At 47.7% G+C, this 22,837-nt stretch overlaps 1 protein-coding gene across 3 annotated transcripts in view; it reads right to left on the reverse strand.

Moving 5' to 3' along the window:
* IGDCC4 (immunoglobulin superfamily DCC subclass member 4) overlaps positions 1-22,837 on the reverse strand; it is a 91,327-nt gene that overhangs the window by 52,319 nt on the left and 16,171 nt on the right. For 2 of the 3 annotated variants that reach the window (XM_051796535.1, XM_051796536.1), the window contains exons 2-3: positions 8,374-8,694; positions 1,370-1,511 (exon numbers count right to left, since the gene is read on the reverse strand). In XM_051796535.1, the coding sequence (XP_051652495.1) occupies positions 1,370-1,511; positions 8,374-8,694 (463 nt within the window). Of the gene's footprint in view, positions 1-1,369; positions 1,512-8,373; positions 8,695-22,837 lie in introns of those variants that run through there. The other variant, XM_051796538.1, reaches the window with a different exon arrangement.

Here is a 22,837-nt window from a genome sequence, read left to right on the forward strand (position 1 = left end):
CTCAGGCACGATGCAGGGAGGATAACACAGAGCTCTGGTTGGCAGCCAGCGTTTCCTGGAATTCACTTAATTCCTTCGAAAGCCGGTTATATTAAATCCAACAACAACTAGACAACAACAAAAAAAAGCAAATCCTTCTGAAAAAGCATATTAGCTAGAACATGATTTAAAAAGCAAGATTTGCAGCCAGAGATTATGGCCTGGCTTTTACAAGGAAAACAATTTTCAGGCTGCCTGTGATGAAAGCAATCCCTGAGCAAGTAATTTCACAATATCCATCGAGCTGTCTCATTAAAAAGCCATTGCCCTATCTATGGCACACTTCTCCCTGCAATCCCTTCTTTTTTGTTTTTTGGGTTTTTTTTCCCCTTCCTTTTTTATTAATTAATTTTCTTCTCCTTACAAAGCAACAGCCTCCTATAAACCTTTAGATGCCACACTTCGGACTCAAGGATATAAGTGGTTATTCTTACAGAAAGCCACTGCTGCAAAAGTATTCCTAAACCTTACCCCACCCCTTTCTTTCCTCTCCTGCCTCTTGGATTAACTTCCCTGGGAAGGAAACAGCTCCTTCTGCAGAAAAGAAAAGGAGTTTTTAAGAACAAAAGGACAATTCAGTGACTGATCCCCTGTAGAAGTCATGTCTACAGACCAACTAACAGCCAACTAATAGTTTATCCCCTTCTCATGCCTTTAACTGACTTTCATTAAGGAAAAGGTATCATGCTGCAGGACTCTCATCTTTTCCAAAAAAATAAAAAAAAGGAAAATTCAGGGTCTTTTATTAGATGCCCTCCCAACGTGGGAGTAAAACAAAGAGAAAGACCTCCCAGGTTACTGAGCACACACTGTGCTCTAGAAGAGTCATTAACCCTGAGATAAATCCGTGTGGGAAACTGGTGAAGAAAACAACTGCCTCTAAAGCCACAACCAGAAAAAGAAAAACCACATCATGGAGTTCAGTTGGGTACACCCAGTACCCCATGGTCAAATGGAGAAATATCGCTCATGCCAGGTCCCAGTCCCCCAAAGAATTCCACCTCACTTTGTACCAGAGGATGAGCCAAGGGCAGTCCACGCTGCAGCTGCTGTGCCCTGTCCCAGGCACACACAGGTCCTGTGCTGTAACACAGCACAATATCAAGTTGAGTTTTTGTCTTCTGTGGTTTGGATCTTTGGGGGAAAGTTAATTTTATTTAGGTGTTTTATATGTTGCATGGGTCCCTCGAATACCTCCTCTTAAATCACTTAATTAACAGGCCCAAACCTGATCATTTCTACCTTCTTAGAAAGGATTTCCACATCCTGAACAGTCAGGTTCTGTTTTGCTCTTTTTCTAGCTAACCCAGGAAAGCAACCAGGGAATCACCTGGGTTCTGCTGGAACAGCTTCATGGTCCTTCTCCCACGTGATGACAGGGGAGGGCAGCCCTTCGATCCGACACTCAAACCGGGCCATGCCATTTTCTTCCACCGTCTGCGACTCTGGCTGCTGGAAAAAGCGTGACAATGCTGGGGAAAGAAAAAGGGAAGGAAAGTTAATAACTCAGTGCTTCTGCTGAGCAATGCAAACCTGCTATGATGTATGAGCTATGAGGAAGGCTTTTCTCTCCCAAAGATAACCTGAAGCGCAATTCCTCCCTTTCCTGTGCCCTGCAGACCCTCAGCAGTCCGAGCAACAGTAACCGAAAGGTTTCAATTTGCAAATTTGCTTCTTGCCTTATTTTCTCCCTCAAGGCAACAGCGTGAGAGAAAGGCAGGCAATTAGCTGGTTTCAGCAGCTACCTTCCTAAATTGCTTCCTTGTCTTTTCCCTTGCTCAGTTTGGGAAGGACATGCACAATGAGAAACAGAAGGGAAATGCCACAGCCGGAGAGATGAGAGTTTCCCCTTGTCTTGTAGCATTCCTGCAGCCACAGGAAATTAAAGCAAGGCAAGAGGAAGAATAAAGCCAGATGGCAAGTTATTTACACGAAACAACTGCCAACAGGCTGGCAGTACTGGAGACCAGGGGCAGAGGCTGAAAGGGCTATGACCCTCCTTCTCCTACCTGCAAAAACCAACCTTATCCTACTCAAGCAGACGGGATGCAGCCAAGGGGACAAAGACACCTTGCTAAGAGGAGGACGATGGATTTCATAAATGCCAGGACACTTGCTTGCTCTCCAAGGCTCACCCCTGTCTGCATGTGTCTTTACTATAGGGTGAACTTGTTTTGGAGATAAAGCACTAAGGTTTGGGATTGCTCTTGGACCGCACCCTGTCCATCCTTCACACGAAGCTGCCTCATCTTCCCCCCCTTCCATGCACAGAGCAAAACCCTGCTGACTCTGGGAGCAGAAATCCTCCCCCGGGGCTGTCAGCATCTGTCCTATCAATGGCATAACCTCAAGGCATCTCAGTCACACGGTGGAGAGTTGAATATTCATGCAGGCTCCTGGATGGGGGCAGAAAGCCTGTATTCTTCTCCACCACAAGAACTGGCTCCTGCTTTCAATACGTCTCTGTTAAACCGCCCTTGCTGTGAAACCCACCCTGCCGCACAAACCATCCAGCAATGCTGGAACACGGTGCCAGAAACCCTCAACGTGGCACAATAGACATCAATTTCAGCCAGAAAACACACTTGACTGCTGGGCCAAGCACAGCACTGTGCTCATAAGGACCCCAAGTGACCTTCTGGCCCTCCAAAACAATCATGTGCTTGTCCCACCACCGCTTTCCAAGAACATCCATCATTGCTCTGGATTTTGTAGGACTCCAAACTTGAAGTTTTCTTTGCACTCACACACACACAAACATCCATGCACACACAAACACGCTTTATTGCGGTGCTAGTTTGAGAAAGTATGTAGAGTTTTGAAAATGAAATACTTTTACATGACCCATTTTAACCTCGGCATATTCTCAGCTGTCATTAGTGTTTTTCTTTAATTTAAATAGTTATCACATGTTTCAAGGAACTCATTGCTCTCCGCAGCAGCTACAGACCAAATTCTCCCACCAGCTGTCCACCAAGTCTACTTTTCCAATTCCATACAAATGGCAATGAAAAATATTTTTCTGGGAAAAAAAACCTGAAAAAGACATTAATATGTAAGGCCTAAATTCAGCCAACTGCTTTAGTATGCTCAAATATACACTGCAGCCCCCCGTAACACAGAGTCATTTCTACAGATTACAAGATCTTTTAAGCTCATGTTAATAAAACTTGCTGAACCCAAGAGTTTAAAGAAAATTCATCAAGTGCCAGCACATGTTCAGGATGGTACCATCAAAACAAGCTTCTCCTGGCAGCAAATATCCTTAATCATCTTTCCCATTATTCTCTTTTCATCCCACAGGTATAAATGATAGTATTTTGGCAGGCTCTGGAGGGTCATGTACCTGGGAAGGTCACGATGGGAGGGAGGAATCCTTCTAAAAAGAAGAAATCTGTAGGCATCTCTGTTTCCTCTGCTTCATGTTGGGTCACCTGCCTCTCTGCTGTTCATTATTAAGTGGCATCATAGTGGTGTACAAAAGGTGACAGAGCCTCCTGGGCTACCCGGGTTACCAGGCAATAACCTGTCCTGGCTATTCCTGCCCATCAGCTGCCAGACCTGTGCCTGCAAGCTTGAAATTCCCTGCTGAGAACCGAATCCTGCCCTTCACCTCCATCCACAGCCCCATCTGCCTGCTGTGCTGGGCTCTGGAATGGCTCTTCAAAAGCAAAGAGCCAAGAAATGTGCCCGTGACAGATTCCTCATTAGGATGTGGAGGAGCGTGACTAAACAGCGCCCCTGATTAGGGAGTGTCCCTCTGCTCGGAGCAGCAGGAACAGCCAGGCTTCCCAAGCAGAGTCACAGCTTCCCGGCAGAGCTGGGAGCTCTGTGGGTGCCAAAGCTTCAGCCCTGGCAATGCCCAGCAAACTGGTTTGGCTGTTAGTACCTTCTTGTGATAACTCTTGCAGGGAGAACTCAGAAGCTGAGCTGCTCCGTCACATTCCATTGACAGGATGAGGATAGTGGGGGTAGGGATAGACTGGAAAAAATCGCCTCTGCAAGCAGCAGCCTGAAGCCTCCCTGGTGAAGGAGAGGACAGGAACACAAACAGGGATCTTTTGTGCACAGAAAGCAACACCAAACCAAGGTAAGAACAGTGAAAAGGTTCCTCTGATGCAGGACTGAACAAGACCTCTGGATCTCAGCCCTGCAAGGCTCAGGCACAATCGTGCTGGTCAGGCTCATCACTGCTCCACAAGCATCTGCATCAGACTGAGGCCAACACTGGGATCAAAGCTGTGATCCCTCTCTCATCCCAAGGGGCACCAGGGTGAAATGGAAGAGGCAGAACATGTCCAGCACCTCCAGTGCTACCAAACCCAGGCTCAGAGCTGTGGTGGTAACAGCTGGTGCTGGGAGGAAAAAGAACCAGGCAAGGCTGCTGTGGGAGGAGAGCACTGGAGAGCAGGTCCTGCTACTCCAATGCACTGCACAGAGGAGTCACAGTGAGTGCAGGACAGGCTCCAACACACTGCTCACCCCGGGGCCACAGGGATCCTTGGAGGGGCTGTTCTCCCCCCACAAACACGTTCTGATGGAAGGGGCTGCTGCAGAAGTGCTGCAAAGTGAGAGGTTTTCACGTAGGGAGGCAGGGAAAGAAGATGCTTGAGGGGAAGAGGCAAACAAAGACAATACACACTCAACATTATTTTCCACTCCTCGGCTAAGGTTTAGCTTGCAAAGCCATCCCGAGCCACAAAACACCTCCTCGCCCCTTACACTGATTATCCTGAACACCTTAATAGGCCACTCTGTAAAAATTACCCACTGCAGGTGAGAAGGTGAAGAGCATTACAGCAAATTGCCCTCGGTGACATGCCAAAGTGCCGGGCTCTGCGGGCTCTGCGCCTCCAGGAGTGGAGCAGCAGCTCCCTCCCCGCTGACATGTTAAACCCAGCTGGAGCCAAGCCGTGTGTGCCAAGGCTTTTAGCCCTGAGCCCAGGGGTGACTGCAGAATGGTGAAACACAGCACCCTCCCCCTCTCCCAGCAGCATGATCCATGCAGGAGGCTGTGAGCTTGGAAAGACTGCCAGCCAGCAACACTACACCCTAGGCAGAAAATGCAGTCTATGCAAGGAATTCAGCCTTCTGAAAGGGGCTCGCTGCTCTCTCCCACAGCGCTTTGCCCCCAGACTCTGTGTGCTCGTCCTCTTTGTACCTTCTGTAATTATTAGTAGGTGTTTCCAAGACGGGGGCGGCTTCAGCCCCCACTGAGATCACATACACCACCCAGATCACCCATCCCTGAGCCACTCACCTCTGAACAGGCCGGGGGTGGAAGGGGGACATGCACAGAAAGCCATGGGAGTGATTTGCCAGGGCCCCAGGGCAGAGCCAGCACAGGCTCGGCCTGAGGGGCCACACGGAGGCACAGGATTGCTCCTGCTCTCCACAGCCACCAGCTCCCTACCTACTCAAAGCAGCACATCCACGGATGGTCCAGAGCCTGTGCATTCACCCTGCCCAGCCTGGCTCTGCCTACAGTCATCAGCCTTCACTCACCTAGGCACCTAATCCACACAATAAATAGGATAAAATCCATAAAATAAATCCTTAAAGTAAGAGCAAATCCCAGCCTGCTGTTCCTCAAATCCCATACACACCGTGCACCGCAGAGGAGAGACGCTGTGCGTGTGGAGAGAGGATCATGAGAGCCCATGTGGGTTGATTCCTGCTTTGGCCTGGCCTCCAGGTGCAGGAACACTCCAAACCCCTCCCAAGCTCGCTGCCAGCAGCCACAGGCGCTGGCTCGTTCCCTCCAGGCACAGCAAACGTCTTCATCTGACAGTCACAATTACTGTAATTTTCTACAACCTCCCTTCGCACAAAATGTTTAAGCTAAATTAAAAGCTTTAACAAATCTCCACCAATGTAGTTATTAACAGGTAGAAAGCTACACCTTCCCACAGCTACAACAACGCCCCTGGTATTTCCATGTGGGAACACTCAGGGATCTGAGAAACCCACCAACCTGATTCATCAGCCTGAGCAGCTGCTCATTTAACAGACACACTCCCACCACGTTTCTCACAGCCTTGCTCCTCCCCATTTGCCACGGCCACCGCTGCCACAAGCTGTGGATGGGGACCATGGCACAGATCTCCCTCGGTGGCACACAGAGTGCCAGGGAACACTGGGCACTTCTGAGCCACATGTTTATCCAACAGAATGCCAACAAACTGAACTCCTGGGCCACGGTGGAAGGATGGAAGTCGTCAGTGCCACAACCTGCACACACCATGCAACCTTCATCACTCCAGCCTGACTGCTCCAAAGAGCCTCTTCCAGCTCCAGGCTCACTGCTGCCTGGAGCGTCCCCTCCCTCCACCTGGAAGCTGGCAGCCCTTACACAGAGGTGCCAGAGCTGCTCTGGGGCTGCCAGGGAGGAGAAGGGGACTCCCTGAAACATGGCAGACACACTAACAGCACCAAAGCAGTGCAGAGAAAGACAGGTATTCTGAACCCCTCCTACCTGTCACTGCAAGACTCGGTGACACACAGAGTGACCCACATCCCCACATGGGATCGCCATCCCAGGGAAGCAAAGGCCCTCCAGGCCAGAAGGACAAGCTGATGGCAGGAATAACACATCCCACCTGCTGAACAGGTTTTCTTCTACTGCCCTGTCCTGATCAGCAGCGCCCAGGGCAATCAGCACAAAGAATAACTCCATCCACAAGCAAACAGCTTTTACAATCCTCACCTGCTCCAGCTGAATGTTCAGAGAGCAAGGGCTCCTGCCCAGCCCACAGAACAAATTGAAGCAGAGATGCATTTCATTAATCAATCCCCTCACTGCTCTCTGCTCAGCAGTGGCTATTATGGTATGTCAGGTGCATGTGTGTGCCACAGAGGCAGCACTTTCCCTGTGCAGATGGTAATAAAATGAGACACATGAGTACACACAAGGAAAGAGAGTTCACCTGAAGTTCCCCATTTCTGGGAGAAACCCAGAATTAGATGGAAAGAGGCATCACCTATGTAGGCTCCTCTGGAAAAATCCAGGGGGAAGGAAGGGCAATTTAAATCAGTCTCCTGGTTTTGAGGTGTCTCCACTGTTCTCACTCATGAGAAATCAAACACCAAACCCAGGACCATAAGAGAGACACAAATCATTGCAACCAGGCAAGAGGCACAGTGCAAACTTCAACACAAATCACTCCTAAAAGGGAATATATCCTGATTCTGGCTGTCTGGAACCAGGGCAGGAGCAGCTGAATAAATCCTCCTGTCCTCCTGACAGCTTTTCTACTCCAGGACTCCAACCTCCACCTCCCCAGAAAATACCTCCATGCAGGATCCCTGACTCATCCCCACAGCCCTCAGGGTCCTTTCACTTAACAAAATGCTGGAACCAGCTATTTACCTGGCACCACAAATCACAGAAAGGAGGGAACAGGAGGGATGGGTGACCAGCAATCTGTGGCTGCTGCATGCTAAACATTTTCTGAGCAGAAAAGCAGGACATTTGCAAAGGTAAAAGACTTTCCCCCTGATCTGGCAAAGCTTCATCAACAATGCTGGTTTCTACAGCAAAGCACTCACAGCCTGAAACACCCACTTGGCCAAACCTGGACAGCCCTGCCTGGGCTACCAGAGGCTGAAAACATCCCAGTGTAAAGAGGGTGTCAGAACATCCACTCTGCATCTTCACCCACCACAGCTCTGATCAAGTGCCCTGATGGTGTCCTGTGCACCTGCATTCAGCAATGTTTCCATAAGTCACTGCACTAGAGAGAAGTGTTGCTGTATCTGCATTATTTTCTAACCTCATCTGTTTTGTACATCAAGGAATCACTTATCGGCACTCACAGCCTTAAAATAGCTCCAGGAACCAGCCCTGAACACAAAGGAATTTTATTCTTGAACACCATGCAAAGATTCAGTGGTTCAGACTTTGGAATGTCCTTCTCAGAGATCCAAACAGAAACCACCTGGAAGAGCCCTTTCCCTCATCTCCTCCATTACCAAGAGAGATTCACCTCACAAGCTGTCACAGCCAGACCCCCCCCAGTCACCTCCCCAGGCACAAGGTGCTGCCCTCGGGGCTGTGAAGTTCCCTGCAAAAACAAGCCCTGCCTTTGGAGAGTGAGGAGGGTCCTGTTTTTAATTCATGGCTGATGGCACTTACCTGGGAGAGTTACACAGGGTGCTCACAGTGGGATAACAGGAAGTCAACGCTGCTTATTTGTGGACTATCCCTAATCCCCTATATATCATTAATAGAACTTGACTTCATAGACATTTTATCTCAAACTCTCAGGGAAGCAGGTGCTCTGTATAAATACCAGGAGGGGAAGGAAGGTCAACAAAAAAACCCAGAACACTTACTTGAAAACCTGACTGCAGCCGTCTGACTGGTGACAGTCCCTAGGGAGCTGTGAGACACACAGGAATAATTCCCCTCAGCACTGGGATTTTTACTGTCCTTTGCCACAGCCTGGGATGAGATGAAGAGCGATCCATTCGGAAGCACGTGGAGATGTTCCTGCTCCACTAATGGAAACCCATTCTTCTTCCATGTGATGTTGATCACTTGCTCAGCAGGGGTCAGGTTACAGTCCAAAACCACTTCTTGGTTTGGCTCCAGTATCACCTTTGCAGGACCAGCACTACAGCTCAGGTCCAGAGAATCCCCTTCCAACAGGCTCCCTGCAAAGAGAAGACAGTGTTGCAGAAGGGTTTGCTTTCCTTGGTTAATCACATCCCAGTTTTACACAGCAAAGGAAGCATGGCTGGAGACACCAGGTGAAATTCAGCCCTGCGAGGTGGCCAGCACCTCCCATGACACTTGCACCCTGCATTCTCCATCACACACCCCTGTGGCTGCACAACCTGCACCATTTCTGCCACCCTCCACTGGGTCCAGCAGCCAACCCTCCTATCCACACTTGCTTTTTCCAGGCTAGATTCAAGCAGAAAACAGCTGGAAGACAGTGAAGTGATGGCAACAGCAAGAGCAAGCACAGAAGATGCAGTAAGGGCCCAACCTGCCATGACTGCCCATTACAAGCAAAGGCTCCCCTTCACCTGCACACCAGAGCCTCCTCCAAGGCTGATCAACCCCCACAGGACAACTAAGTTGCACGGGTATCCAGGCCCAGCATGGCATCCCCATAACAGTGACCACAACTTGGTTGGAGCAGGTCCCCCTCTCAGTGGCAGTAAGAGCTCAAGTCCAGCTGGGAATCCATTAAGACAGCAAACTCCCACTGACTTTCACCGACTGGGAAACTCGTTTCAAAGCAAAGACAACAAAAGAATGGCTAAAAACATGACCTGCTGTCTCTGAGCATTTTACCCCTTATAGGTGAAGCCAGAATGAGAATGGATGGGTGCATTTTTCCCACTAGAAAAGGATATTCCAATTGCTAGCAGACAGTACCCAGCACATGCCCTTAGGCAACCTTCCTGCTGCAGCCTGAGGCCGGAGCAGTGACCAGCAGCAAGCTCAGCTGAGCAGATCTTGGTCTGGCCAACTTCCAAACCCACGTACTCAAGGGGAGCTCCACCTCTGAAACAATGCTCAGCATTTCCTAAAAGAATATTGCCATTAATAAAATGCATTTGCCGTTAGAGTCCTCCAGAGACACTAAGTCAATGTTAGCTGGCAGCGCTGCTTCCACACACCAGCAATTTCAATCTCTGCTGTGCTCAAACCATCACCATCCACTCTTTTTATGGCTCCGCTCCAAATTATTTTGTCACTGCTCCAATCAGAAATGTTTCCTGCCTCTATAACAAGTTTATCAACACTGGATATGAACCACATGGCTCCCTGCCCGTCTCCTATCGCAGAAGGCTACAGATTAATTTTATAGGAATTCAAACACCCTATTAAACCTGCTACTACCTACTGCTGATAAAAGGGCTGCACTTTAAAAGAGTGTGTGTTAAGCATGCAATTAGGGGCAATGACACGCAAAATTACACGTGCAGGGAGATGGAATTATTTCAAGGCGTGTGCCAGAAACCGCAGGTGCCCCTGGAAGGAAGGGTTCAACCCTGCCCACGTGCGGGGCCAATTCGGTGCCCATGGGATGGGAACTTGTCGGGTTTGCCATCGCTGCTGAGTGGTAGAACAACCACCAAGAGTTGGAGTTGGCCAGTTCTGTCCCTTCAGTGATGAGGAGGCTCCACAAGTCCCTACTTGCCTGCTGGCTGTTGATTGCCATCATTATGGGAGAGAACAGACCCCGCCCCAAGCACTGTCACCTTCACTAGCTGGTCCAGGGGGCAATCTCCCAGTTCCCAAAGCCAAACTCCAGCAGGATGCAGAGATGCCCATGTCACAGTCAGCACAACAGCCAGGTGCTGTACTCCAGGACAAAGGGGCAGCCACTGCCAACACAGAGCTGCTTGCAAGTCCCTGGATTTAGGGTTTTCCCGCATGGATGCTTCCACCATACTGCTGACTCACACTGTGTGGAAAGAAGGCACAGCCAGAAGCAGCAGCCACTGAGCTCCCCACATGCACACACCACAATGTAATTTCTGGATTTGTCAGCCAGCACAGCCCTGGCAGATCCAGGCCACTACACAGGGACTGCCACCAAACCCCTCCCGCAAGGGCAGTTCTGCCCACTCATTCTCCTGGAGCAGATTAGTCCTCCGAGGATCACAGCAAGCTACAGAACTCACTCAGTGGCTCCACAGGAGGGCAGAAGCAAGGGAACATGAACCTGAAAGGCTGCTCCAAACGTACTGGAAAGACATTGCCCCTGGAAGCCTTCCCTCTAAGACAGCCAGCACCAAAACGCTGTATGAAATAGGGAGAAATCAAGCCCCCCAAATACCTGTGCAGGTGACAAGGCCAAACACAGGGGAGGGTTAACAGTCTGTGGCCAGGGAGAACTCAGCTGAGCTAAGGACAGGAGGCAACTCAAATGCTGTCATGAGAACTCCCATCCACATGAGAACCCTCATCCATGGAGAAGCAACGATCCAGACATTTCTCCAAAGTCCTCATTCTTTGCTTTCCCTTACATTTGTTGTCCTTAGAAGCTCCTGTTCATCGCTTGGGGAACGGCCCATATATCTGTCCTATTTTCTATTTTCTTCAGACAGTAATTAGAATGGCATTTTGCTGGAAACATTCCTCCTCTTCCAAAGGTGAAGCACAAGGGGACAGCTGGCTGGCTCAGGCAGCCAGGAATAGAGCAGGGATCTGCAGTGCAGCTTCCCATGCTAATAAGCAATTATCAGCCTCTCAAACTTCAATTCCTTAAAAAATTCACTCAACCTGCTTTCAGCAGAGTAAGAACAAACAGCTCCATACTTTCCATCACAGCAAGAAGTAGTATTTGCTTTTCAAAAACAAGTGGTGAAGTTTCTATATCCCCAAATCACCCAGCTCTTTTCCACAAAGTCAAAACCTACCTGGATCCAAGTTGGTTGGTCAAACACATGTGACAACCCAGTGTTATTTGTTATTTAGCTCAGCCTGGAAAGGCCTCCTGCTAGGCAAATGAAGTTTCCAATCCAACATCAGGCTGCTCTGACCTGTCCCAAATCATCCAGCCCTCCTTCCTGCCCTTTTAGCCCCAAAATACTGCAGTTTTGGGGGACAGGCCACTGAGCATACAGAGGTTGAGCAGCAGGGTCCAGGACCCAAACGGGGCATTGCAAAAAGCCCCACTATGAGTCTTGTCCTGAGATGTTCAAAGAACTGCATAAACACCCCCTGATTAAGGAAAAAATACCTTCCAGGCTCTGGAAATGTAGGAGGAGGTCTGGTTCAAAACACTGCACTAAATTAGCAAGCCTGACAATGAGATAAAAGCCCCTTAAAGGGAAAGGATCAGAAGAGAGTAAAATTAGTCCAAGTGAGATCAAAGACAAATGAAATGAGGAATGTTAAGTGCTTACAGAAGCTCCTGACTATTTCCAACCTCCATTCTTCACCCTGTAGTGACAGGAATGGGCAGGGCCCTGCTAAAGCACAGAGCCACGTGCTCGTGCAGCCTCCTGCTCACCTTCACCCTCTGCCCTGCCCGAGGTGATGCTGTGGTGAACGGAGTCAAGGGGGGCTTCCAGGGCAGGAGCCAGGAGGGCTTTTCACACCTCAGTTCCAGGCAGGTGTTCCAGCTACAGACCTGGGCTTTGGACCTGGAGAGCTTTTTGCTTTTGACTCCTCCGGAAAGTAGGTTCAACTGTTGAGCTATTCCAAGGCAGATAGGAACGGCTTCGAGATTATAAATCATGTAAAAGTACACACTTACACATAGATATACACAACATACATGTGCATTCACACACAGAGTTCTGGAGGAATGCAGATGTATTCAAACACAGAGCATGCCCTGGAAGGGAGGGTCTTTGATGCAGCAAGTTAAAAGCATTTTGTTCCCACGAGAATTATATTTTCTGACCCAGGCTCTGCAGGGTTTTTTTACTCTCCCCCATGTTGCAAACCCCTAGGCTATAATGTGCATAAAAACAGCCCAGGAGAAAAATGTTCTTTTTCTTCCATCTATTTCCTCACTTCCATCAGCCATCCATCCACCTCCAGCGTCCAGGCCCAGTGAAGTAAATTAAAAAGTCTCCTGTTGAGTGGCATAAAAAAACAAGGCGTTTCAAATGAACAAAGGTCGTCAAATCTTCAAGGCACAAAGCTGTCCTCTGCCCTCCGTGGGAGCACAGCCCCTGCCAGCCTGATTTCAGAGCCAAGGCAGGCATCTGAAAACCCGCATTAAACCAGCCAACATCACTTCCCCAATCACACATCTCAGCATACAGCCAAACTCCACTCCTGTCACCTCCTCTCCTCAGCATCAAAGGGAGGCAGGAATAGCCAAACTTACCACTGAGCAAAGGGGAAAAAGAATGGATTCTGTTGGGTTTGCAATTTCAAATCTGTAACTAAGCAGGTGAAGTGTGAGCGAGAAACACAGCGAGGTCCGACAGATCCCTGACAATGCAATTACTTGGGCAGAGGTGAGACCCTCACAGCAGTGTTTTGCACATCCAGGACGTGCAATACTCCAAGCCCATGGAGATGGGAGCTTTCTCTCCATGGCTAAGAACAGCACAAACTCCCACTTGTCTCCTTGCACACAGGGCTATTCTCCTTCCCTGAGGTTTAACCACTTAAATCAAGGTGGAAAAATCCAGACAAGGGAGATGCTTGTCCTGGTGAAATTTTGGCTATCGGCAGTAAAGATGTCCTTGAGCTCTGCTACACAGCATGAGCAAATAAAAGGTTACTGTTCAACAGGGGACAAATGGCTTTGTGCAGAGGAGAACGAGTTGTGGTTTAGTAATTACTGTAAAAACAAAACATACAGGCATAAACCCAAAGGGATGTGATTCTGTGCACTGGCATATCTGTGCTTCTGTGTTTTTGGACAGCACCTGACATAGCTGGAATCACCTGATCCACAATCCCTGAGTAAGGTCCCTAAGGCAGACAGAAAGGCAGTATTTGGTTGAGATGTTCTATCTTCTCTTGAACAAACTCGTCAAGCTGGGGGAAGTCAAAGAGGTTTAGGCACACACAAGATCCCAAGGCACAACCACTCCTAGAACCCCCAGCCCACTCCTACAACCCCCACTCAGCAATTCCAAGGCTCAGACCTTCACTTCAAGGCAGGGGAGGCCCATCTTTAGCACAGCTGAGTGAGGCCCAGGGAGCAGCTCAAGGACACACAGCCCAAAGCAGCCAAGGAATGACAGCTTCCAGTGCCTTCCCACGAAACCCCCTCCAACACTTCCAGCCCAAAACAAAGAGAGCTGCACAGAGCCAGACAGGACCCATTACAGCACAGGCCTTGGGAGATTAATACTTCACAGGGAGCAAAGTACAAGGGTTTCTAATCTGACACACTTCCAGAGCTGACATCACTTCTAGTTCTTGGCAGTCAGAGACTTTCCTGGGGAGCCGCTGTTGTGCTGCAGGTCCCACAGCCTGGAGCCTGGCCAGCATGTTTCCTATTCCACACACATCTGGCACTTTGGAACTGGCTTGTGCACCTTGCAGAGCTCCAGCCAAAGAAAACCTTCCCAGGAACAAGGAAAGCGGCTCAGGCAAGGCGAGCAGAGCACTCGGCCGTCGTGTGTGTTCTGTGGGAGATCAGGCAGCGAGAGGAAAGGGCTCCTCTCTCTCCTCCACATCCCGCAGGAGGTGGCAGGAATTCAAACTGCATTTGAGCCTCTGCACTGTCGCCTGCCTTAATTTATGTATTTATTTTGGATGTTGAACCCGTGGAACTCAACAGCACAATTAATCTTATTTAATTGGGAGTGAACGGCACCGAAGAAAAGTGAAGTTACTACTTCCAAAGGGTTTTCCTACCTCTCAGCAAGCCAACTACTGTGCCATTGTTCTGCTTAATGCAACCTTCTGCCGATGCTCTTCAGACACTCTTAGAGCTGTAGAAAATCTTTACGTTCCCATTGTCTAATTCAAAGAGCTTCTATACTTCAGTGTGTCCCCATTAAAGCAACACAAAGCCCTCTTTCTTCTTGGAAACTTTATGCATTGACAATTACAAGTCAATAGCTTGGTCTCAGTCTGTTTTTAGGGCAATTGCACTTTGCAAGTGGTGACCCAGAAAGCAATCTGGACGGAGGTCTCAACAGAGTCTGCATGCTGGGAGCTCAGCAACATCAGCCCTGAGAGCAGAGCCGGAGGAGCTCTGGGCTTGGAGCACCCCACTCCCATGATCTCTGCAGAATGGGAGGCTGCAAGAGGAGCTGGGCACCTAAATCCCCTCATGCATCACTTCTTCAGCCTCCCCATGGCACAGTAAAACAGAAAACATTCTTCCATTCAACCATAACAAGGCCTATGAGATGGAAGGGTCAAGATCCCTACATTCCCTTTCCAATGACCAGATGTTATTGGAACTTTCCACCTTGTAATGGCAACACAAACAAGAAAGTTATACCTGCACCGCCCATTTAGCCTCTCTGGAACAGAAGGCTCCTAAAAGCTATATCCAGAGCTGCTGGAAAGACCATTTTATTAACACTTGATATCCAGCCACAGCAGAGCAGTGCTCACCAGTGGGAATTCAGCCTTATCCTAATTCTGCATATAAGCAACCTAGATGGTTTATTTAATAATGCATCATCTCCCACTGCTGCAGGAGTATTTATCCAGCTGGCAGCCAGGGACTCTCAGATCATCCCCTGTCACTAAGCTGATCCCAGCCTTTCAGGAGCAGCTGGGTGCCAGCCCAGCACTGCAGGCAGCAGGAGACAGCACACGGAGAGTGTCACCATCCCCACGTCAGGGGGCCGGGTATGAGGCCATGCCAGGAGCAGTCCCCTCACACCCTGCACAGATCCTGCTGCAGGTCATGGTGTGCAGTGTCCTGGTCAGTCCCCAGCTCAGGTTTGTCCTGGCACCACACACTGGTACCCAGAATGAGCACTGGCAGGGCAAGGTGGAGCATCTCCCTGAAGAACGATACTGGGCAAGAGCCTCTGGGCTTTGCCCTCTTCAAATCCCCAGTTAAAAACAAGAGAGCAGAAGGGATGGCATGGAAGAAACATTATCTGAAACACAAGCAATGCTGCATTGCTGTTTATAGGTCGTACCTGTAAAGAATGATACCATCTAAAGCTGTAATTACAGTAAATATGTGCTGGTTTAGGCTGGGATTGAGTTCATTTTTTTCACATAGGTAAGTGAATATCTTTGTGTATAAATATAACATACATCAAGGAAAATATCAGGGAAATAAAACAGTTGAAAACGTCCCCATCTAAGTAGTTTTAAAGGTGCTCCCAATGCTAAAGTCAACTGTAGCTGCTCATTTCAGCCACTCAAGACTATCAAAGCCACCAATCCGTGGCTCGTGTAACCCTGGAAACTCCAACTTAATAAAGTATCAACTGATTTCTAGAAAGGACTAAATGCTCTCATGCTCCTATAGAAGCATCAGGTTTGCCCAAATATCTGGATGATGCCTTGCAGACAGGGACAAACACCACACCAGCTCTCAAAATCAAGCTCATTCTCATCGAGATGTGTGTTATTCTGATGTATCCCCTGCAAACAAATGGTCCAGAAAGATGAAACAAATCAATAGCAGTAATAATTTATTCATCATGTTGAATTGTCAACGGCAATTATAACGGTAAAGTGCTTGACTTTCACAAAGGTTAAGCCTTCGTATTTCTCCTCTCTGACCCCAGAAAGGTTTCTGAAGGCAGATAAGTCTAGAACAGGCTGAAATCTAGATTTGCTGAACTCAGCCTTTTTCAGGTCTTCTCCCCAGGGTGCCTCACAGTGCTGACAGCAGAACAGGGAGGGCTGTCCCCGTGTACAGGACTATCAGTGTAAGCCTCCCTTGCGCTGAAGGATGATTATTAAAGTGCCAAAGTGACTTAAACACTAAAATCACTGAAAACCTCTTTGCAATCCCCACACTGCCCGAGGCAGGGAGAGCTGAGCTGTTCCTGTGCCTTTCCCACCTGCTCCACACCAAGCACACCACACACCAACCTTGAGGCTTCACTCTATAAACAAACATCTCCAAGGCAGCCTCCACCTCCTGGCTCTAGTCCTTCCCTTCTCAAAAATTCAGTGAGGAACAGCTGAGACAATCCCTACAGAAGCTGCTGCAGGCACGGGATGCGTGGGGAACTCAGGACAGAGCCCTGGGTTTGCATCCAGAGATTTACAGTGTGGAGGCACATTAAAATTACAAGCTTGAACAAGCACACTGGAACAATAACACATCAGAGTCCTGTAATTGGGCCCTGAAATACACTTAGTGAAAAATACAGACCAGCTGCAATGTTGGAAATGCTCCTAATGCAATCCAAGGTAATTACTGGTAACAGACCATCAAACAAGTGCATTAATATGCTCTGATCAGAGAGAGAATCAGATGGACAGTCTGGCACAGCAGCTTGTACCTGCAAATTATGTAAATGATTTGAAAGAGCAAAGCCCCAAAGCCCTAGAAACACTAACTCTAATGAAAGTTATTAAATGCTATTTTTGTTATCTGCTGGTGTTAACATCAGAAGGCCCATTTGCTGCAGTGACTGTAATTGTGCTGCTGAGCACTGGTCCGAGCTGAATAAGCCTGAGATTTGCTGGTTTAAAGGACCACATCAGGCTAAAATGACTGCCTTAGATTTGCATGACTTCACGGAAAACATTTAAACACATAACGACTTCCTGCATTTTTCACTGATGTTGAAAGGAAACCCAGTCATTTTGCTTTTGTGAGATGCACAAGTTCCTGATTTTACTTCATCGCACACACATTTGATCTGCAAACAACACAGAGGAGTCTGAAACAAGATCTGTTATGTTACCTATTTTTACACTTCAACTATTTCAGTTTAGCATATTTTTAGGATATACTTTCATCTCTCCATGCCTCAGAAAACTAAAAGTATGCAGTATGATACAAGCTCCAGTATTATCCCTCTTGAGAATAGTCACTTAACCAGAAGCCAATATTGCCAAATAAAATACACAAAGATCCTTCACCTCTGGGCTACAGTTAAAACTCTAAGTGTATTTTGTAGCTCTTTTCCCCTGGGTTAATGGCTTTGTATATTCCAAAGATACAAATATAAATACATTCAATCGAAAAATGCTCAGTTCCAACAGTGAATATTTTATCAGTCGAGATCTCACCACCCTACAGAAATTGAAGAAAAAAAAAGAAAAAGCATCATACCCAACTTCAAACATTGGGAAAAGTCAATGCCCAGAGGAATGCAACTGTCCCCACTGCAGGTCTGAATCCTGCAGCCAAACTTCCCAACCAACAAGTCCCATCCTCTCTACCAGACAATTCTTCACCCTTTGCAACTCAAACTTTTAGATGCAAAATGCAGTGTAAAGCTCTGGAGCAAACGGACAGAGCCCACCCTGCCTCTCCCTCATTTCAAAGGCCTCCAGAAACTTGGGCTGCACTTCAACATTTCCAAATAAACACACTGCATGTGATTTTATTTTCTTTTTTTTTCACGCTGCAAGACAAGCACACTTCCAGCTTTAACAGAACACCCAAAGACTCATCTACTTCCAATGAGAGTCAGAGCCAGCTCCAGTGGATTCCATGGTGTGGTTCATTGTCCATCCTGCTTTCCAGCAGGTCAGGCATGTCCCATGTCACCAAGCACAGCAAGAAAGCCTGGCAGCAAAGGAAAGAGGAAGAGTGTGATACAGGGAAAGGACATGAGCCCTCTGACTCTGCCCTTGCTTGGGCAAACAAGGCTTGTGCTTTGAGTGCCAGCTTGGCCCAAGAGCCCTAACTCACCCACCAGGGCAATATGCAAAGGAGCAGGCGATGACAACAGCTGCTCCCATGTATTAGTTGTCCCTGTTCCCGCTCCCAGCCCGGTGTAGGACTCACTGCTCCCTTTGCAACCAGACGGACACGGCGACCCTGACTCCAGGCAGCAGGAAAAACACTTCTCCATCACGTGTGCTTTCCCCTTCACAGGCTCCACTTCCAGTTGTCGTGCCTGTCATTAAAAGGAACTCACAACCCTGAATGATGTGCTGCAATCAATACAAACAGCCATGAGATCCCCGAAAAAGGACGTGGAAGCACGGCCCAGCAGCGATTTTATGACCAGAGCAGACCCAACTCTCCTGAGCATTTCCACTATTTACATTGAGATCAGAAAATTAAAATGATATTTTATGCTTAATGGTTCGAACAAGACCTGTGAAGTCCTTCTCTCAGTCCCATTTACAACACAAACGCCAATGACAGAGCAGCAGATGGTCAGAAACACTCCCCTAGAATATTCAGGCGATTCAACTTGAATCTGTGCCCAAATCATTTAACTTTAATGGATTCTTTCATTAACAACCAAAGAAAGGGAATATGGTTGCCAGGACATTAAAATCACTTTTTCAATTATACTGTTATAAAATCGAACAAATTAGCTGTAATTCTTAGCTGAAGCCTAAATGGAAGCACGACTTTATGAAAGAAATGAAAATTGATTTGGATTAGTGGGCATCAAGGGCTTTTTAAAAATTAACAAGATTCTTATGACTTCATAGCATGGATGGATTAGCTGGAGGTTTCGCTGCCCTGGCTTTGCTACCTGCCAAGGCATGGCAGCTGGTTTCACAGCATTCGTTACAGCAGGTTTTAATTAGACTGAGGGGAGAGGATGCAAGGATTGAAGCTGGAAACAAAGTTCTAGAGAAGCTGGGTGGTGTCTGAATTCACCTTTTGGACCTGGCCCAGCAGGGTCTTGGCAAAACCCCGGGAAACCAGAGCATCTGAGCTTCAGCAGGATAAGGACTACAGGCTGGAGTGTTTAGCTTGGGGTGGTCTTGCTTGAAGATCAAGACAAAACTGTACTGGATGCTTCATAAACATAAAATAAAACCAAGCCCAAGATATCTGCTGTAAAGACCATACAACTTTAATGCAGGCTATTAAAAAAATAAAGAAAAAAAAACAGAAAAAAACCCCAAAACACACCACAAAACCCCAAACCAGGCAAGGATAACAATGGGAGCAGCAGAAAGAGCAATTCATAAAGGAAGCAGGAGCTATAACACTGGGCACCAGGATGCAAGTTACCTACAACACAGAGCAAAGGGGTCACACTAGGAACAAAAATGCCCTTTATATTGTATAATATGAACTTAATGAAAGAGACCTTCACTGAACACATCCTGCATTGATCCTACAGAGCAGGAACCCTAAGATGTACTTTAGAGAGCCATCCCCTGCCAGGGAAGGGAGTGATTTGGAACTGCTGCCAGGAAAAAAAAGAGACTGAAACCAAGCTGGAGACTTTTATACCTGCACTGGACAAAGCCTTTTTTAATTTATTTATTTTTAAAAAGGAAAAAAAAAAAAAGGTACTGCTGGAACAATCCTGTTCTGACCCCTGTGAGCCGGACGGGATGTTCCAGCGCTCACGCTCCACCCCGAACACCCCCGGGATGATGCACTGCTGAGAGCACCTGCCAGCTGGCACCACTGGCCTCTCTGCAAGGTAAAGGCAGCAGAACATTTCAAAACCATTTTCATGAAATCTTGCAACACAAAGCACTTCAGATGACTCCCCTTTAGGAGTCAGCATTTCATATTTAGTTATTTCTGCTCTTTATTGCAACACAGCGGGTGACAATTTGCATCAGTAAAAGCTGGTTGGAAAAGTTAAATCTTTCTTTGGACAACTGTGAATATTACTGCTTTGCCATAGGCATGCTGCTTTGTCACCCTGTATCTGGCTTTCAGATATGCCACAGGGTAATGTTCTCCAATAAATCAAGAAGAGCTGTACCCTTTGAACCAAGCTTTGCATTGTAGTCGCTGTGGGTCTCCGTGTGCTTGTTAGCAGGTTTCATATTTAAGAAAACAGGAGAAGACATTTTAAATCCAGAACCTTTCAAGCTCCAAGCTTCTTGAATGTCTTCAAGTTCTTTTAATGATTTAAAAATCAGGGCACCCTCTGGTTTTCTATTACAACCAGTGTCAAGACTTGGCCTAGTAGGGTAGCAACTGTGCACACGTAACACACACAACCAAGACCTTTATCTCATCTGGGGCAGGATCTGAAAAGCCTGGAGTTGGTAAGAAAGGACACCCCCGGATGAGAGTGTCACTGACAGTGATCTTCTTGTAAGGCAAAGCAGAATGGGCTTCTCCAAACTGGTGCTTTAGGCTGAGGGTGACTTTTACTTTTGCAGCCCTGCAATGGCACAGGAGCAGGCACACCTCAAATTAAGGTGCTTCTGCTGAATGGCAGCAAACATCAGGGTAGGGAATGGTAATTTCCAGCTAAAAGCATAAGAACATCCTCACCCAAACTGCCTGAGCCAGCCAACCAGTGCTGATAAACACTATCAACTGTTCCTGTGAAATCTGGCCTCCAGGTTCACACTGCTCCCAGCCAGGAGCAGGCAAAAAACTGGCACTTCTCAGAACACCAGCACCTCTGTCCATCAACTGTGATTTAAAAGTACCTACAGGGACTTCTGAATATCCATTCTGACATGTCTACGAGAAGAAGCTTATTATTATCATAATTATTAGTAACAATTATACAACTATTATATATGTTAATATATGTCAACAGAATAAGAATATTAATATATTCTCTACAGGGTATTCCACAGAATTAATGAGATCTCGTAATGAGCCTAACCTCTCTGACATCTTGCTGATACTTATTTCTAAGGAAGCTACTAAATTCCATGTGCATTTGCTCCAGCAGAGCCCTGGCTTGCAACTCACTCCATACCCATGGGTGCAAAGGACGTGAATGCTGATGAACGGAGGTTTGTGCCTTGCTGGGGCAGTGATGGAAGAGGGAGACGTGCAGATACTCCTCTTACCTTTATTATCAAGCTGGTTCCCTCTACTACAGGCAGCTCTGAGCAGCCAAGCCTTAACCCAGCCCAGCTCCTGCTGCAGTGAATGCCAGCCAGTCCCCAAGAGCTCTTTGTCACTGACACATCGATTGGAGCACATCACAGCACTGTCCCTATCTCCAGACCCACTTTCTCTCCAAGACATTCAAAGTCAACTCCAGCAAGGCTGCTGCTCACAGCCCTGCTTTGATAGTGGCTTTAGCTGGCATGCAGGGTTTCCCACCCTCTGACACCTTCCCAACACACTCAGGTGCCAAGGAAAGGGAAATAAGCACTTTCCTATGCACTGGGAAAGAAACCACAGTGCAGTCATTAAAGCCAGTGAAATCCACCCCCAGGACACTCAGAGCCAGGCACAGTGATATAACCAGGGGCACACAAGGCAACTGCTGTGTTAATTTGCATCCTACCTCTTATACAAGCTGAGATTTGGGAACAAGAGGCAACTCATTCCAGCAGCAGACCCCAAAAGCCCTAATTCTCTGGTAGTGAAGTCAGCAGTAAAATTCCCACAGACAGAGGATTTAGCCCTCGAGAAGTCCAAAACAAAAGCAGCATCTGTGACTCACCCAGGAGACCCACAGCCACAACAGTGTAAAAATTACATTCACATGGACCTGATGCCACTCATGGAAAACAACTCTGGAGCCTTTCTGCTGGCAGACCCCATCTCTGAGCACGCTTCTCCCCCTCTTTTGTTCTTTATAGGATATTTGCATGGAAACAAGAGACCCGTTTCTCAGCTGCTCATCTCCTCCTGCTGTCTACCCTTCCCCAACAGAAGACTGACTTTTCTGAGAGGCTGTTTTCATGCAAATAGCCCTGAATGACAGAAGAACAGAGCACGTGAGCACCGGGGTGCCAGCTACCATGCCAGGGATACCCCATGTGCATAGGAACCATCTCACCCTCTTGGTGATGAAAGCACGATGTGGGTACATGGGAAGAGAACACTGGGAGACTTTCAGAGCATCTTTATGGACAGCAAGGCTCTTACTTCAAGATCATGTTGAGAAGGTCCAGTTGTGCAGGATGCAACATCAACAACCAGCCAGGAAAAGCCCTGATAGCCTGTGGTACCCCCACACCGACATGTGGCACCATCAATACAAGACTCCTTCAAAAAAAACCAACCCAACAGTTACAGGAGGTTCAAGTTCTGCTCTTGCCCCCAATCTCCCTGTAATTTTTGCCCTTTTATAAGCATATTATTGTTGTTCCAGTGGGTTGGTTATGTGGGAAGTCTAAGGACAGGGGGGGAAGCTGACAGCGACCTGCTCCGTGTATCTAACTTGGAGCGTGAGCCAGACAGCGCTGTCAAAGGGCAAAGAATACACTCTGGAAACAAAACCTCTTTGTTCCTCTAATTTTGTTCCAGTTAAGTCAGTTCAGCTGTTCCATATAACCAGTCAAAAACATTCAGCATTTCCCAAAGTATTTTAAGACTTCAAAGTTGTAGGTTTTATTTTG

Source organism: Manacus candei, unplaced genomic scaffold (genome assembly GCF_025592945.1).
Source record: "Manacus candei isolate 608988 ecotype Guabito, Panama unplaced genomic scaffold, ASM2559294v1 h1tg000046l, whole genome shotgun sequence".
In the NCBI taxonomy this organism is placed as follows: Eukaryota; Metazoa; Chordata; class Aves; order Passeriformes; family Pipridae; genus Manacus; species Manacus candei.